This window comes from Quercus lobata, chromosome 10 (assembly GCF_001633185.2).
Source record: "Quercus lobata isolate SW786 chromosome 10, ValleyOak3.0 Primary Assembly, whole genome shotgun sequence".
Taxonomy (NCBI): Eukaryota; Viridiplantae; Streptophyta; class Magnoliopsida; order Fagales; family Fagaceae; genus Quercus; species Quercus lobata.
In genome coordinates this window covers 48,130,878-48,147,921 of record NC_044913.1, presented here as the reverse complement: position 1 = coordinate 48,147,921, position 17,044 = coordinate 48,130,878, and the positions used below count along the sequence as shown (strand labels likewise).

Here is a 17,044-nt window from a genome sequence, read left to right as displayed (position 1 = left end):
CTTCAAGCAAGAGTATCAAACGGTATAAAGCTAATATATACAGATGAATTTTAAGTCACATGTCAAGTCAATGTACCTGACTCAGTTTCATTTATCTTTAAATTCTTGAGTAGGCTTACATCTTCCAACATCTGCTTTCTCTTAGAGCTCAGGCCATGGAGAGCTTTGCCCCCTGAAAGAGCCAACCATAGATTTGTTAATGTCAAATGTCGACATAGCAAAAATAGTTTCAGAAAGCATATTTTCTAAGCCACAATGTTATGCCAATCTTTCATTATCAAGTACATTTCAAATTGACAAATGACTTGAAGAGGTTTTTTATAATCATCCTTAATTTCACAACCTATTAAACAAACTCACAAATTCTTTTTATTTTTTTCTTTAAATATACATTTCTTCACTGCATATGACAAAAATTACCACAATAGCAACATCAATTCCAAATATGGTATAGTATGGCTAAAGTTAAAAAATGACCATGGTATGAAAGCAGCTTAGGAAATTCTAATTTTCCAAAACGTTATCAATTTATCACAATGACATCCAAATGTTTACCTGTGTCCCTTTTCTTCAACCTTTTATTCTTCGCCAAGTAGACATCTTCAGCTTGTGGCCTTGTACTATCATAATCAACTTTATTTGCTGCTACATTGTATATATTGTATAGCATTGTGCACACCATTGGACAGCATCATTCAATTTTTTGGATAAATTTCTGAAACCATTTGTGATGTGACCCAATCCATCTTGCAATAGTGCTACAACATTATATTACAAATTAATATCTCAACTCAACCCTTCCCAGATAGTCTCACCATAACACTATTATGATAATCTTTACTGAAGTTAGATTGACCCATGATGGATGGAAAGCACTTAGAAAGTTTATCCTTGACAACTGGTATACTTTGGACTTGTGTGAGAAGTAAATGTTAATCAAGGAAATGAAGATCTTACCTATACTTAAATCATGAGATTGAGATCGCCCAATACTCATTATGAGATTTATTAATTGCCTTCAACCAAACAAAATAACAGTTTATATTAATTTGTCAGCAACTGCGAGTTCATAAGAGATATTATGAGGTAAAAAAACAATTTAACATATGGTAATCAAAATTTAACATACCTCCACTTTTTGAAATTCCAATAGAAGGTTAGATTGTGATCGCCCAATACTCATTATGAGATTTATTAATTCCCTTCAACCAAACAAAATAACAGTTTATATTAATTTGTCAGCAACTGCAAGTTCATCAATTTTTTCATAAACACGTATAGCATGCACAAACTATAAGATATATTATGAGATAAAAAAAACAATTTAACATATGGTAATCAAAATTTAACATACCTCCACTTTTTGAAATTCCAATAGAAGGTTTATCAGTTCCAAAGCTAGTCTCTGTTGCAATAACGCAAGAATTAGCTTGGGTTAGGTTTTGAATTATTGAAATCATATTGTATTTTAAATACAAGCCCACAAGATTTTCTTGTATTCAGCTTTGGACATGTAAATATGTAACGAACAATACTACAATACCAAAACCTATCATTGTCAAGCATCTGTTCTTCCTAAATCAAAACCAATCAGACTACAATACCAAAACCTAAATCATATTTCCAAATTAAAAAAAAAAAAGAGAAATATTTCCTCTGTTTTCATCATTAAGTAGGCTGCCTTTACTCTGTTTGGTTTCAGTTGAAAAACTTAAAATCAGAGAAAAAACTTAAAATCAGAGAAAAGAGAAAGAGGAAAGCAAGCGTACCTAGGCATTGGGTATGGATTTTGATTTTCAATGTAGAGAATGAGTTGCATAATAGGGAGAGGAAAACCAAAAGATGCAGTGGCTGTGACCTGTGGTGGCGGCAATCCGTGGTGGCAGCGGCGGCAGTGGGAGAATCTGAGTTTTGGGTTTTGATTTTGGGGGAAGGAAAGGGTGAGTTTTAGGTTTAGGGGAAGGTGATGCTTGCGTGTGAGAAGGGGAGAGATTTTGAAGAAGCGTTAGTTTTAGGTTTAGGTTTTGAAGAAGTATCGGTTTTGTGATGGGTATTTGGAAATTTTTTTTTTTTTTAAAGTGATTATCGGGTTTTAGAGTAAAAAACAAAAATCAGAATTTTTGTTTTTTTTTTTTTAAATGATGCTGACGTGGAAAATTGTGGTGCTAGCAGAAACTTTGGTTTTTTTTTATATATATATAGATGATGTAAAAATTTTAATTAAGACCCACAAATTTGATATATAAAAATTATTTTTAAAATATTATACTCTTTCCAAATGTTTAACATTTTATTAATCAGTACCACCAGCCAACAAGCTCTAATAAGCACCACCAGCTAGCTCCAAGCTCCGCCGGCGCTGCCCATTACCAACTCCTCATCACTCACGCTCAACTGCTTCTCCTCCTCCCCAACTCCTCATTAGTCACGGCACCCTCCCTTTCCCCAACTTCTCATCAAAAAGACCACTATGGCCGACCTTGCATCGCTGCTCGACCTCTTGTCATCACCACATGGTGGTGGCTTCCTTTACCACCATGGCCGAGCACCTCCAAACCCCAAATGTCACCACTTGCCACCGCCACTACAGGCGGTGGGCTCCTCTCATCTCACCCTTTTTTGAGCTCGCTGCCACCAGAGAATCTCTAGTTCTGATCTGAGTTATTGGCTCGGTGGGTTTTTTGGTTTTCCAATATGGGTTTGTGAGTTTTTATTGCTTTCTTTTGGGTGGTTATTGGAGTGATTTGGTCAGATTTGTGGTTTAATGCTCATATATTGTGGATTGCAGGTGGTTTATGGTCAGATTAATGGTTAAATGGTCAGATTTTTAGGTGGTGGCTGGGATGTTGTGACGGTGGTGGTTGTTTTTTTTTTTTTTTTTTTCTCTCTTCTAGATTTGGTTTTTGGGGTGGTTTAGTGGTTCATGCTCATTTGATGGTGGTTGGTGGTGGTTTTCACTCATTTGGGGTGGTTGGTGATTGCTTGCATTTTCACGTGTTTTGTACTTTCAAATACTTGAAAATGTTTTTTTTTTTAATATTTTATATTAAACTTTTTTACATGTAAAATATTTTACATTAAAACAAACAGAACATATATATATATATATATATATATATATATTTATATATATATGATAAGAAGATGATAATTATTGCTTATAAAATATATACATATATATATATATATATGTATGTATGTATATACCCCTACAATCTACATTTAAGTAGAGACAACTTGAGGATAACACTGTAAAAATACATTTTTAACTCTCATCTAAAAAATTTTCTACAAAATATGTTCACTCTCCTACTAACCAATTTCTTCAAAACAACTATATGTTTACGTTTTTGTTTTAAGAAAAAAATTAAACAAAAAAACTATACACACACACACACACACACACACACACACACACACACTAGTGAGCCTCTCGCGTGTTAAGAGGCTCTTTTATTTTTTAGGTAAAATTTAAGATACATTTGGTATGCTATAATAGCTCCTGTAATGGAATAGTTATTCATATGTAATAGAAATTCGATTATTTGTTTGTATTTTTATTACATGGATTAGTTATTACATTGGAATGACTATTTTTTAAATCAAAAAATAGATATTCCTCTTTAAAATGGATGTAATAACTATTCCTTAATATATATAATAGGTTTTAAAATTAATATATTTCCAAAAATATAAAATTTCTTTATACATCATCTTTTACAAGCTTTCTATATGTAATAACTAAATTTATGAATAGTAATAGTTATTCCATTACAATGTCTTCTATTCCCAGTAATAAAGATTACTATTCCTAATATAATCTACATTCAGTGTACCAAACGTACTCTTAATAATTTGCATTTATTATAATTTGGAAATATATATTTTTATTTTTCAAACAAATAAAAAGGATAAACTTTAGAGACAACGAAAAATAAGATGCATATGAGGAGAAAGAATGCTAAATTTTAGGAATTCTCTTAGTTTTTATTTTATTATTAAATTGGGGTGTTTTACTTTTATTGTGATGAAAAAAGAAAAAATAAAAAAAGATAAATTTTAGGGAATAAAAAGGTAAACGTGAAGTGAAAAAAAAAATCCTAAATTTTAGGAGTTCTCTTTTTGAATTCAAAACGAAATTTGTTATATGACATTTATGACTCTATTTTTAAAAGAAATTACTCTTCATTAATGAGAGTATTTTTGAATAACATAAAAAGCCAATTAAAAAAAAAGGAATCTTCTTATATATAGTATAAATATATTCTTTTTTTTCAATAATATCCATTCTTGTATTTGTTAATTAAGGCGACAAAGTATAATTTGAACCTAATATTGTAGGGAAATTATTGTGTATTCCCGTAGTATCATAAATGCGTACTTTCTCCTTTCACATAAATGATGGATCTCACTAATTAAATTCATAGTGAGACTCATCATTTATGCAAGATGAGAGAGTAAGCATTTATAGTAATCTAGGAGTATCTAATAATTTTCCAATATTATCGTAATACAAGCTTTAACGTTCTCAACCTTTATTTTCTATGAAACTAATTAAAATCTGTTTTTTTAAATAATAATAATTTTCAGTTTTTAAGTTTGTCATCCCTATTCCTTGCCTATTTTAAAATTTTGTTTTTTTTGGTCAAATCCTATTTCTAAGTTGGGTCCGGTTAATATGTGCCCTAAGGACACACAGTAAGTTATCTATTTTTAGAAACATTTTTTCAGAAATTGAAAAAACTATCAATACTTTTTCAATTCTCAAAAAAAAAATTTCCAAAAAAAGAAATTATTGTGTGCCCACACACATTAGCCAAATTCTTCTAAGTTTGTCATCCCTATTCCTTGCCTATTTCCTCGTTGACCACGGTAGCAATGACCATCAATTAAGAGTATTTTGAACTACCAAACTCACTTTGCTGAAAAAAAAAAAAAAAAAAAAACCCAAACCAAACTCACTAGTTTTTTTTTTTTTTTTTTTTTTTTTAAATTTAATTTATTTTATGTTAATTTATTTTTTCCAAGTTGGTCCTTCCTAACAATTAACCCCATCAACCAGCCTCACCTGTCAATAATAACACTACAAAAATGTCAACATTGCATCAGTATCATATCATCAATTTCTTAGGAAGTTCTTTCTCAAAAAAAAAAAAAAAAAAAAAAAAAAAAATCTTAGGAAGTTTTTAATTACATTGATACATAATAATTGTACGGATTGCCTTGACATTGGACTAGCATGCAATTATTGAAATTTACCAACTTTTTCTCTTTTTTCTTCCTTCTTATTAGTTTTTTCTTCGGATTGTACCTGTACACAAACCCATCTTCTCTTCTTTCTCACAGCATGGCTGAAACCACTTCCAAATCCATATATGATTTTACTGTCAAGGTATTGGGTTTTTCTTCTTTTCTTGTTTTTTTTCTTTCATTTCTCTGTTATGCTCTGTGTTTGGTGGCTGAGAAAATTGATTCAAAGAGAAAGAAAAGTTAAAGTTTTATGCTTTATGGTGTTTTGGGTACCAAAAAGTGAAAACATCAAACAATTTAATTGGACTGTGCATTAGTGTTTGGTGGGTCATGTATGTTTTCTTTTTGGTCCTATTTGAGAACTGGGATTTGTGCTTTACTTTTGAATTGGTCAACTGTGATGTGGTATATAAGCTTTCTTTTTTGTTTAGATGGATATACTTATTATTTTTATCATGGTTCTTAAGAAAAGAGTTGTTTGGAATTGGCTTTTTCTTTTTCTTTTCTTTGTTATTAATTGAATTTGATGGCAGGATATCCGTGGAAATGATGTAAGCCTGAGTGAATACAATGGCAAGGTGCTCCTGATTGTCAACGTTGCTTCAAAATGGTATTCTAATCTAATCTCTTTTCCTTTTGATTCCTTAGGCATGATAAATTTCCTAGTTCATGTTGGTGTGTGTGTGTGTGTGTGAGAGAGAGAGAGAGAGAGAGAGAGAGAGAGAGAGAGAGATGATCCAATTTCATTGATCTCTCTGACTGGGAAAAAGGAGTTAGGACCGGTTTGGTGATTAACAGTGGTACAATTTGATGTTTTATGAATTTAAAATACCAGTTTGGTAATAAACACTCATATTTTTGTCTTGCTCAATCTTTGGCCGTGGAGCGTTGAATCATTTTTCTTGTCCTCATGAATTTGTGCCAATGAGCTTATTGGCGCCTTCTCTCGTAAAAGCAAGGTGAAGGGTGTAGTCATGGGATTAAGACCTTGATTACAAATGATAATAAAAAGTTCATAAATTTGTAATCACCTCATTGAGTTCAATTATGAAAAATTTTCGGTTTTTCTTATTTCTTTGATAGCTGGTGTATTTATAATGGTCTGTATTGAATTCTTTCTATGCAATAGCTTATTCCTCTTATTTTAATGGGGCACACAACTAGGCTTGCCATGTTTTAGATCTGCAATTAAAACAAGACCTACTTAAGATTTGATTATCATATCGACTTAAACGTGTGTTATTTAAAATTTGGATATATTCTTACGTTATTATTAGAGTTTGATTGAGATTGCACCGGTTAAGGTTTGATGTAATATAGATAAATTTCTGATTAAAATTATAGAACAAAGCTAATTTCCTCATCCGTGTGTGTGGAGGTTTTTCTGCATATCTTTTACCCTTTTGATGCTTGAAATTTTCAAGGTAATATAGACATTTTTGAGACTGAGACAGGTGACAATTACTTTAAAGCTTACTAGGTGACAATTACTTTAAAGCTTACTAGATTCTCCACACTTATTTCATGTACGATTGATTCATGGGACCCATCAATATCTGCATAACATGTGGAAGAATCTTCTCTGCTCTTGAAAGAGATTATTGACAGTGTCATTCTTTGAGGTTGCACTATTTCCATAATGTAAATGATTGTTTCTTCACCACATCTCACGTGGTGGGACTTAATGGTAGGATCCACTATGTGAGAAAGGGTGGTGTGGAAAAAGTTATTCCTTCTGTGGAAATAGTAGTTCCCTTCTCTTAAAAATCACTTGCACAAGAGATATAGATGATAGAAGGGGTAAAAAGTTGTTCAATAAAATTGGCAATGCTACCACCCTCCACCCATAATAGGAGATTAGTGGGTATATAATATTTATAGGAAAACATATGCATATGGTTGGATTCGTACTTGGACCCTATCGAATCCCTTATCCAACACAATCAATTGACAACAGTATATGAAGGATATCGGGAGTCAAGGCTAAACAAAAATGTAGTAATGATTCAAAACACTCCTAAGTTATCCTCTTCATCGACCCGGTCTTCACTTAATTACAGTGGTAATAAATATGACATTTGTCTATCCAAAAAAAGAGAGGAAAAATATTTTACTCAATTTAATGATTCGTTACTGAGATGTTATGAACAGCAGAAAATGAATGGAAATTAAAACGTTTCTATCTCGTTAGATAGAATATTAAAATTTGAGAGCAATTGGCAGCCATGACTTCCTTAAATAGGGTAGTTTGAAATCAAAGTAGCATTCAAGTTTTGTTTTGTGTGCGGCGTGTTAAAGAATATTGCATCTAAGTTCAGAGGTTATTTCATCAAGGGAAGCTATGTGAGGTACTAATGATTCAAAACACTACTAAGTTATCCTCTTCGTCGACCTGGTCTTCACTTAATTACAGTGGTAATAAATATGACATTTGTCTATTCAATAAAAGAAAAGAAAAATATTTTACTCAATTTAATGATTCGTTACTGAGATGTTATGAACAGCAGAAAAGGAATGGAAATTAAAAAGTTTCTATCTCGTTAGATGGAATATTAAAATTTGAGAGCAATTGGCAGCCATGACTTCCTTAAATAGGGTAGTTTGAAATCAAAGTAGCATTCAAGTTTTGTTTTGTGTGCGGCGTGTTTAAGAATTTTGCATCTAAGTTCAGGGGTTATTTCATCAGGGGAAGCTATGTGAGGTAACTCTAATCCGTCTTTTACTTAAACTATTTAGATCATGTGGATGATCCTTAGTATTAAAGAAAAATTTTGAGCTTATTTGATTTGGATCTATGATTTACTTTAAGGTTGTAAGCCATCGTATTTGTTACCTTTATTGTTGTATATCTCACTGTTTTCCATTCATAAAATCGCCGTTATTGTTGCAGTGGTTTGACACAAACAAATTACAAGGAGTTGAATGTTCTGTATGAAAAGTACAAAAACCAGGGTATGTCTTTCATTCTTACATAGCAATGTACAATATTTATCAATACATTTTTTTTTTCATTATCATCTATGTGGTATTGATTATCTATGTAATTTTCTTTTGGCAGGGTTTGAGATCTTGGCATTTCCTTGCAACCAATTTTTAGGACAAGAACCAGGAAACAATGAAGAGATTCAGGAAGCTGCATGCACAATGTTCAAAGCTGAATTCCCAATCTTTGATAAGGTAATTCCTCACAAATGAAAGAGTAAAAAATGGATGATGTTTTTAAGCAATCCGTATATGCAGTTCTATTGTGCAAATTAATTAACAATAAAGCTGATCAAAATGGAATTAGGATATGCATTAGCATGTAATAACACAAAAGCTGATCTTCTGCATAAGATATAAATCTAGCAAGCATGCCTTGCTGGGGTTGGGATCTACTTTTGAGATTTCATTAGCCAGGATGTAACTGATTTGGTTTTGATAATAATCCTATAATTCATTTATTCGTTGTGGCATGTATTCGGCCAAAAGGAAGGGTTTTTTTTTTTTTTTTTTTTTTTTTTTTTTTTTTTTTCCCCTTGGATTTGAGAAATGCACATGCATTTGTGTTAAATGTCTCTTTTAACTGTTAACTGTTATAGGTTGAGGTGAATGGGAAGAATGCAGCACCCATTTACAAGTTCCTTAAATCACAGAAAGGAGGGATATTTGGAGATGCCCTAAAATGGAACTTCACAAAGTTTCTATTAAACAAAGAAGGAAAGGTTGTGGAGCGATATGCACCAACTACATCCCCTCTTAAAGTAGAGGTTAGAACAATGTATTCCTTTCTGCGATTTCTATTTCTGCCAAAAACTGTAATTGCAGCTGATTGTTGTTTCAAAATTTTCTTGCAGAAAGACATCCAGAAACTCTTGGAATCTTCATGAGTACCAAGGTTTGAAGATTTATATTTCATTTAGAACAGACTAAAGTCACTGTTAATTCCATTGGTATGGAAAAAGAAAAAAAAATGTTCTCTATAATAATCTATATGGTCCCTGGTATGATTTTTATATAGGGTAGATGTTTGTTGAAATGTTAATGTGTTTTGACTTTCAGACCATGGTGGACTAGATTGTTGAACCATATCAGATAACTGGTTTATCTTTAATCTTCTTTGTTTTTATTCAACCAAAAGTTTGATTCTTTTCATTATCTACTCTTTTCACTTCACAAGGTTTCAATTAATAAGCCATGACCTTATTATTTCATATCTGAATTTTCTCTCTTGCTTTCTCTCATACACACACATGTATTATTTCTATAAGAAGAGCCTTACATTTGCAGAAGAAATTATTAGACATATGCCTTATATTCAAATTTCAAGTATATTTATGACCATCATGTTGCCAGAATTAAGACTTAATATACTCTGCATATGTTAATTGTTAGCTGATTAACAGTGTAGTTTTTTTTTTTTTGGGGGGGGGGGGGGGTGTGGGCGTGGCGCGGGTGCTGAACTCTACTTATTTTATTTATTAAAAATAAAATTCCATCATCTAATATTACCTCCTTTGCTTTCTTTGTTTGCAGGATATGCATAATAATGGCTCTAGAAGTTCATTGAGTACGTAGATTTGAAGTTTGTTGTGTGCATGTGTGGAGCTAAATCATAAGTTTATAAGTGGTGCTTGATTAATCAGTTATAAGTCTTTGTTACTGTTATCTTCCTTGTCATATTATTATTATTATTATTATTAATGTGGTTGGATATTGTTTAGAATAATAAAGATGCCAAAGAATAAATTTCATCTATGTATATCTGTGGATGTTTTTATTTTTAATGCTAGAAAAGAAAAATCATTTGTAAATATTAGAGGATTTTACCTATAAAATTTTTCAGGATTTCTCAATGTACATGAAATGAAATGGATAAATTTAAGTTATGAGACTAGATTATCTCTACGTCCAAAGGGATCTCTAAACTTAAATTTACTTATTAAAAAACTTGAAATAAAAAGGACCTCCAAATTTAAGTAGTCATTTGGTAAAACTTGAAACTTCCCTATTCCTGTGATTTGAAATGATTCATGCCTGTAGTTATAAGAAACCATGATTTTTTATTTTCTAGTTAGAGGAGTTTACTTAAAAATGAATCTCCCTCAATGGGTCTCTTAACTATTATGGAGGAAAATAGTCAATAGGAATACTTTGGCGGCAATTAAAATTATGAATTTTTTTATAATTCAATAGTTGAAGAAGGGCTCACCCTACATATTTCCAATGGAAACACAAGGAGATATTAATTGAGTTATAAAACTCTTGGTCAACTAGCATTATGAATGGTTATTTCTGAAATTTAATGGTTATTTCTGAATTTTAACCGTTAATATTTGGTCTTAATATGAATTCTACATGGCCTTTATGGTATGTTACATTGCTTAGCAGGTTTCCAAATTTGATTTTTCCATTGGTAACTAGCTCACCATAGAGAACGGGGGTATACAATAGATAACAAGTAGTTAGGTTTGAACAAAGTGCAGGACAAGGCATAAGATCAGTGACATCAAAGAGAATCTGGAAACCACTCAATGACTTGTCATGGGCGTTGTAACTTTGAAAATTTCTGTTTCTCTCTGATAAATGGAGAAGTAAGATGCTTACTATAATTATTTCAGGATGAAAGTGGGGAAATTTACCATTATGGAATACAAGTTTCCAAAGCAACTTCTATGTTGATATTTATTGGTAAGTCATACGATCAAATTCCTTGTACTAAGTATGGATTTTCAATTCAAGCAGAAATGTTTCCCACCAGGCAATTAAATAACATTGCAACTATGAAGAGCAGCCAAGACCACTGAGAAAACAGCCAAATTCAATCCAATCATGGGTAACTAGTTGGCTGGAAAAGGAGATTAAGAATCGAGACCACTGGCAACAATTCACTGTCCTATTAGCTATTACTTTATGGGCCACAGGGGATACATGGGAATTAGGCAAACTATGAAGGAAACCTGATATATGCTACTGATATGCTGCAAAGTCTTAAGCATATGATTTTTTTTTTTTTTTTTGGGTGCAGAGAAGCTCAACATTCTTGTTTGGATCAACTTATGGTACCACATAATCGTTGCACCTTGGAACACTTTTTTTGGCTGCCATGGCTGGAAATTGCTCTAACTAGTGTAGTAATATACTAATATCCCCTTCAAGGTATCTTCAGCTGGTATGTAACAAATACAAGTGTAGCATTTTTCTGGCAATCAGACTTAAGGTATTTGAGAGTCATGAGGCTGTGTCTGATGTTATAATACTTATTATTAGAAGGGGAAGTTTGTCAATATAGCAGTGGCCTTAGTCCTACTCCTAAGCTAATAGCAAAGCCAACAGTAGGGGTGGCAAAATCAACCAAAACCCACCCACTTAAATAAGACCCAAATCCACTTAATTATTAATTCGGCTAAATGGGCATTAACCCAATTAAATCCAATTAATATTAATGTTTATTGGGTTTTAATTAGGTACCCTATTAGACCTAATTATGATTTAAGTATCATTTCTACAAATTACCCAACTCTAAAATACCCAAAGACCACTGAAAATTATCAAAATACCCCCTAAACCTAAAAAATGACCAAAATACCCCCTAAATCTATAAAAAGACCAAAATATCCCATAAACCTAAAAATTGACCGAAATACTTTCTAAACCTAAAAATGACTAAAATACCCCCGAAAGCTAAAAAAAGTGATTGAAATACATACAAATCCTAAAAAATGATCAAAATACCCCCTAAATATAAAAAATGACCAAAATACCCCCGAAACCTAAAAATGACCAAAATACCCCCTAAACCTAAAAAATGACCAAAATTTGGGGCACAACAACCCACTGTATGTAATTTTAATTCCTTTCTAGAATCTAAACTTCTTATTTCTTTGATAGCTGGTTGTATTTAGGATGGTTTGTATTGAATTCTTTCTATATATGTAATAGCTTATTCCTTTTATTTAGTTATTTTAGTGGGGTACACTAGGGTTGTCGTGGTTAGGTTTGCATCTAAAACAAGACCTGCACAAGATTTGATTATCATATTGACTTAGATTTGATCTTTAAAATTTGATATATTCTTTAGATCTTATTAGAGTTTGATTGTGATTGTACTTGGAGAGGGCCAATGTAATAATGATAAAATTCCAATCTATATATATTTAAAAGCTGAAGCATAGAATTTGTTGTTGTTATGCTCTAGTTGAACCACATCTCTATATCTTTTCTCTTTCCAATTTTCCTATAATTTTTTTAACATTTAATTTTTTTTAATATTTACACTTCTCCAACCTTTCTCCCTTCCTTACTTTTTCATCTCCTTACTACTTCTCCAACCTTTCTTCCTCCCTTACCTTTTTATCTCTCCACTACCCTCTACATTAATATCATTCTTCCTCTTTCCCTTCACCTTCCTTTATTTTTGTCTTTTCTTATTTACACCCTCTTACTATAAATTTGTCACTATCTCTTCCATTCTATGCATAGTTTTCCCTCACAAAAAAGATTTTCTCTCTCTCCCTCTCTCAATTTTTTGGTGGATTTTTATGTTTTATTTTTCTTCCATCTCTGCTTTAGGTTAATAATTTTTTATATTTTTTAAAATTCTACTTTGGGTTAATGCAATTTAGTTTTGTTTTTTAAATTATTGTTGTTGTTGGTTTTTATTTTTATTTTATTTATTTTTATTGTTAAATGTTATCCTATTGCGTTATAAAGAATTAAATATAGCATATAAAAATATAACATTATTCTATTACATAGCATGATTTGGATAATTTGGTATTCATTTTATTAAATAGCATAATTTTTTATAGTGCTCAATTTAGATGTTAAACTATGAGACTTTTCTAATTTTGTTTTGTTTTGTTTTTAAAATCCTTTGTGGAGGACAAAGTACTCTTAATAATTATATTAGAAGTACTCTATAATGCCATTTATTTAGAGAAAAGCAAAGGTTAGCCAAACGAAAATAATCAGATGAGTGAAAATTTTTAACTTTTGCAATTTTATTTTAATTACTATTATTTTATAACAATGCATATAAAGAAATTTAATTCTTAGATTTTGCTAATAATTTTTTATTTGATAATATGTTTTTGGTGAACGAAATTACAATTTACGCAAAGAAAATAACCTTAATAGATTATCAACAACAAATTGTTTTCCTAATTGGTCCTATTAATCATTGTTAAGTTTTATTAATTTTTTTTTAGTTATGTTTTTTGGTGTTTTGAATTATAGGTAGAAAAAATAAGGTTTGAGAAAGTTTCTTTAAAACTAAAAAAATAATTTCAAAATTTCATATTCTTTTTAATGACTCACAAAATGTTATAAATAACTTTTATTAAAAAATGAATATTTTCTTTAACTTGCCTTTTGAATTTCTGAGAAAAATTGTATTGTTTCCATTTTGGTATGACAAAATTTATATTTATGATTTATGATTATTCTTATATTACATTTATGATTGTTCCTATAATAAATAAAAATATGGTTATAAAATACACTACTCTTTATTAAATTAGTTTAAATCATTTTTATTAAAACCACCATAAAAATAATTATTACACATAACGCGCGGGTTCGCAGCTAGTTTATAATATAGAACAAAACTAATTACCTCACCTGTTAATGGATATCTTTTACCCTTTTGATGCCTGAAATTTTCATGGCAATATAGGCATTTCAGAGACTGACACAATTTGTTGTGGATTGTCCACTCTGGATTCAGGGTATTTGACTTTCAGATGTTCTTGGAGTTAGCACTTGTTTCTATGGAGAGTTAAATTAGGGTTCAGCTGTCTTCCTTCATGTAAGGCTAAATTTCTAGCTATCTAGAGGTGATCCACAAGGACCTCAACAAGAGCTTCAAACAGAAGAAATTCCTCATCATTTTGTGGTAGAAAACCAGCAGGGGGGACAACCAGAAATTCAAAGAATTAAGCTGAGTTAAATTGCATCACATCAGGTATGAACACCATCTTCCTCCAAACCACATCAATCTGGCCGCATAGTATCTTCAGCTGTTACGTAATCCATGTTTCAGTGTCATAATATCCCCCTCCAAGGTATCTTCAGCTAGTATGTAACAAGTACAAGGGTAGCAATTTGCCTGGCAATCAGAGAAGCCTTAATATTGTTGAAAAACAATGGGGTTGTTATCTGATGTTATAACACTTATTATTAGTAGGGGAAGCTAGTCAATATTGCAGTTGCCTTAGTTCTAAGCTAATAGCAAAGCCAAAAATAAGTGACGAGAGGACCAAACTCTCACCTATAACTCTATAAGACATTGGTATAGTGTTTTTCTTTCAAATCAAAGATTTGAATAAGAAAAACAGTGACAAGTGCGCTACTTGCGGACAAATCGAGTCTTAGATAATGCTCAATAGAGATAATTCAATACAAATACTGTCATGGCATAAAGATAATAACATTTTAATATCTATTGACCAAATTACTGTTTCACTGGTTTTATAGATGTCAAAAGTTAACCTAGGTACTATGCATTATTTCTTAAAGAAGCTTAATATTTTGAGATCAATCTAATGCATGAACATCCATTTGGGGTACTAAAATCAAATTCTTAGTTACATTGTAGCAAGGAACATAATACAAAATGTTGCAATCTGAAGATTGTCTTGCTGGCTAGTATTTGACAATGTTAATACACATAGTTATACATTTTACTCTTTGGAAGTTGAGGCATTTGCAGTCATGTTTGATTTGATGCAAGGATAGCCTTTTCATAACCAAAATAACCAGCATTTGGATTGATGGTGGTGTACGAACTTAGGAAGATGGGTAGCAAAAGCAATCAGTTCACTTGGTATTTGGTTTTGGATTCCTTTCCTGCACCTCAAAATTGTATGTAGGCTCTAGTTGGCATTGGGAAAAACTAGACTTGAGGACAACCTTCATGTTCATATTATTGATCTGATACTTGATAAAATATATGCGTGTGTGTGTGAGAAATGTTTCTAGGTAATGTTTGTATGAGCAAATAAGCAATAAGAAGTGGTGGTGCTGTAACATGCGCATTTTGGTGTAACATGCGCATTTTGGTCATTGTTGCTAATAAGTTGGTTTGAGAAATGGAATTGATCCACCCCAATTTCTAGGTAATGTTTCTGTCGAGTGCTTGATTTTGAATGAGAAAGGCAAGGGATTTTAGGTTTCTCCCCAAAAAGGATTATATGTTACCTGAGGATCAGGCAATTGCTGCCATTAGTAAGCAAGAGCGAGCTAGAATTGAGTTAAAAAATGTGTATCCTTGTTCTTATGAAAACAGAGAGATTTGTTGTAGTGGGGGTTTCAATGTAAGTTTATTGTCATGTAGGCCAATCGATGGCCATTCTGTTTAGGTATGGAATTGTTTGTGATGTATTGTGTGACTTGTGTGTTCTGTTTTGTCAGCTTTCTCTGTATGGTGTTGCTGTTCTCACCATCTTTCAATGAAATTCCCTTGATTATTAAAGGGAAAAAAAAAAAAAGGTTTTTTATTTTTTTGGCTTAACACTACCACTACAACACGAGCACGATGATAGAATTCAAAAGACGGAGAAGCAACGTTGAGTATGTGACTCTTGATAAGCGTGGGGGTGGGGGGAGTAAATAGCTCTACGAACGAATGGATTGGATTGAATTGGAAAATGGAAAGATTTGTACAAGTTATACCTTCTTTCGTCACCACTTTGTGGAAAATCGTTAGGTATGAATATGTTAGATACCTGTAACTCAATTAGTGAAATAGTATCTCTCTCCCAAAAAGCCCTTTTTTTTTTTTTTTTTTTTTTTACTGCCGTGCAAAGAAAATATTTTGTTATGAATGAACAAGATATTGAGGAATTGTCCACACGTAAAATCATAATTATTGACACGGGCCTTTTCCACATAAAAAGGGAATCTTTTGTTACAATTGAAGCAGAAGTGATGTGGATTATTCAAGAATTGAAGTTGATTTTCTTTATAAAAAGAAGATATCTCGGATAGAACCTCCGCCCCAAGGTGATGAAGGAATCTCAAATAACCCCTCCCTTCCTAGACTGAGATCTCCCACCTTCCAAACTCACCCCAAGGGACACGACAAAGAAAACACAAAACCCAATGAAGCAATTACCTCTGCATTAACGAGACCCCTCACCTAATGTCAGCCACATTAAATACTGAATGATTGGCTTAAATAATAGAGACACCCCCAAAAGTCCTCTTTCATGATGAAGAAATGGCAGTGTAAAAGGATGATGGAACAAGTGTCCCCCCAAACCCAGTTGGGGGTTGGACAGCTGGAGGAGGAAGAGAAAGAATTAACCTCAGTTTTTCATTACCAATTCTTAATCATATACGAGTTAAGGTCCAAGATAACAAAATTCAAAGAAACAATAAATAACTTTCAAAAACGTAAAATACAATAGAAATCTTTTGGGTAGGATGTTTGTTTTCCAAAATAACTTCTTTTGAAAAGATCATTTCTGAAATCAAATAAATGTTTTCTTTTTGATGGCCTAAATAAGTGTTTTCTACCAAAATATTCTTCCATCCATAATATTTTTTTTGGCAAATTACAAATTACCCACTTGTAGTTTGAATAAAATTTAAGTTGCACACCTATGTTTAAAATTTAATACTTTACTCACTTGAGGTTTGATTGAAATTTAAGTTGTCTAGTTGTGGTTTGGAATCCCATGTTGCAAGTGTTCCACTAGATTCTTTTTGATTTTGTATTTTTATGTTTTTTGTATTTTTGGAGGAGAGAGACATAAAAGTAGAGCAAATTACATATTTAGTTTTGTTTTTATCAGAGGTGGGTTACGAAACT

The 17,044-nt window shown here is 31.8% G+C and overlaps 1 protein-coding gene and 1 long non-coding RNA gene across 2 annotated transcripts; both read left to right on the top strand.

Annotated features, from left to right (window-relative positions):
- The first annotated feature begins 5,178 nt into the window (after positions 1 to 5,178).
- LOC115966019 (probable glutathione peroxidase 2) lies at positions 5,179 to 9,991 on the top strand. The gene is made up of 7 exons (XM_031085350.1): positions 5,179 to 5,392; positions 5,784 to 5,860; positions 8,141 to 8,202; positions 8,309 to 8,427; positions 8,832 to 8,999; positions 9,087 to 9,127; positions 9,766 to 9,991. The coding sequence occupies exons 1-6, from the start codon at positions 5,240 to 5,242 to the stop codon at positions 9,117 to 9,119; spliced, it is 612 nt and encodes a 203-aa protein (XP_030941210.1). The 5' UTR covers positions 5,179 to 5,239; the 3' UTR covers positions 9,120 to 9,127; positions 9,766 to 9,991.
- A 664-nt stretch (positions 9,992 to 10,655) lies between these two features.
- LOC115962638 lies at positions 10,656 to 14,494 on the top strand. The gene is made up of 3 exons (XR_004085496.1): positions 10,656 to 10,920; positions 11,258 to 11,401; positions 13,958 to 14,494. It is a non-coding gene; the product is annotated as an uncharacterized LOC115962638 (long non-coding RNA).
- Positions 14,495 to 17,044: the final 2,550 nt, after the last annotated feature.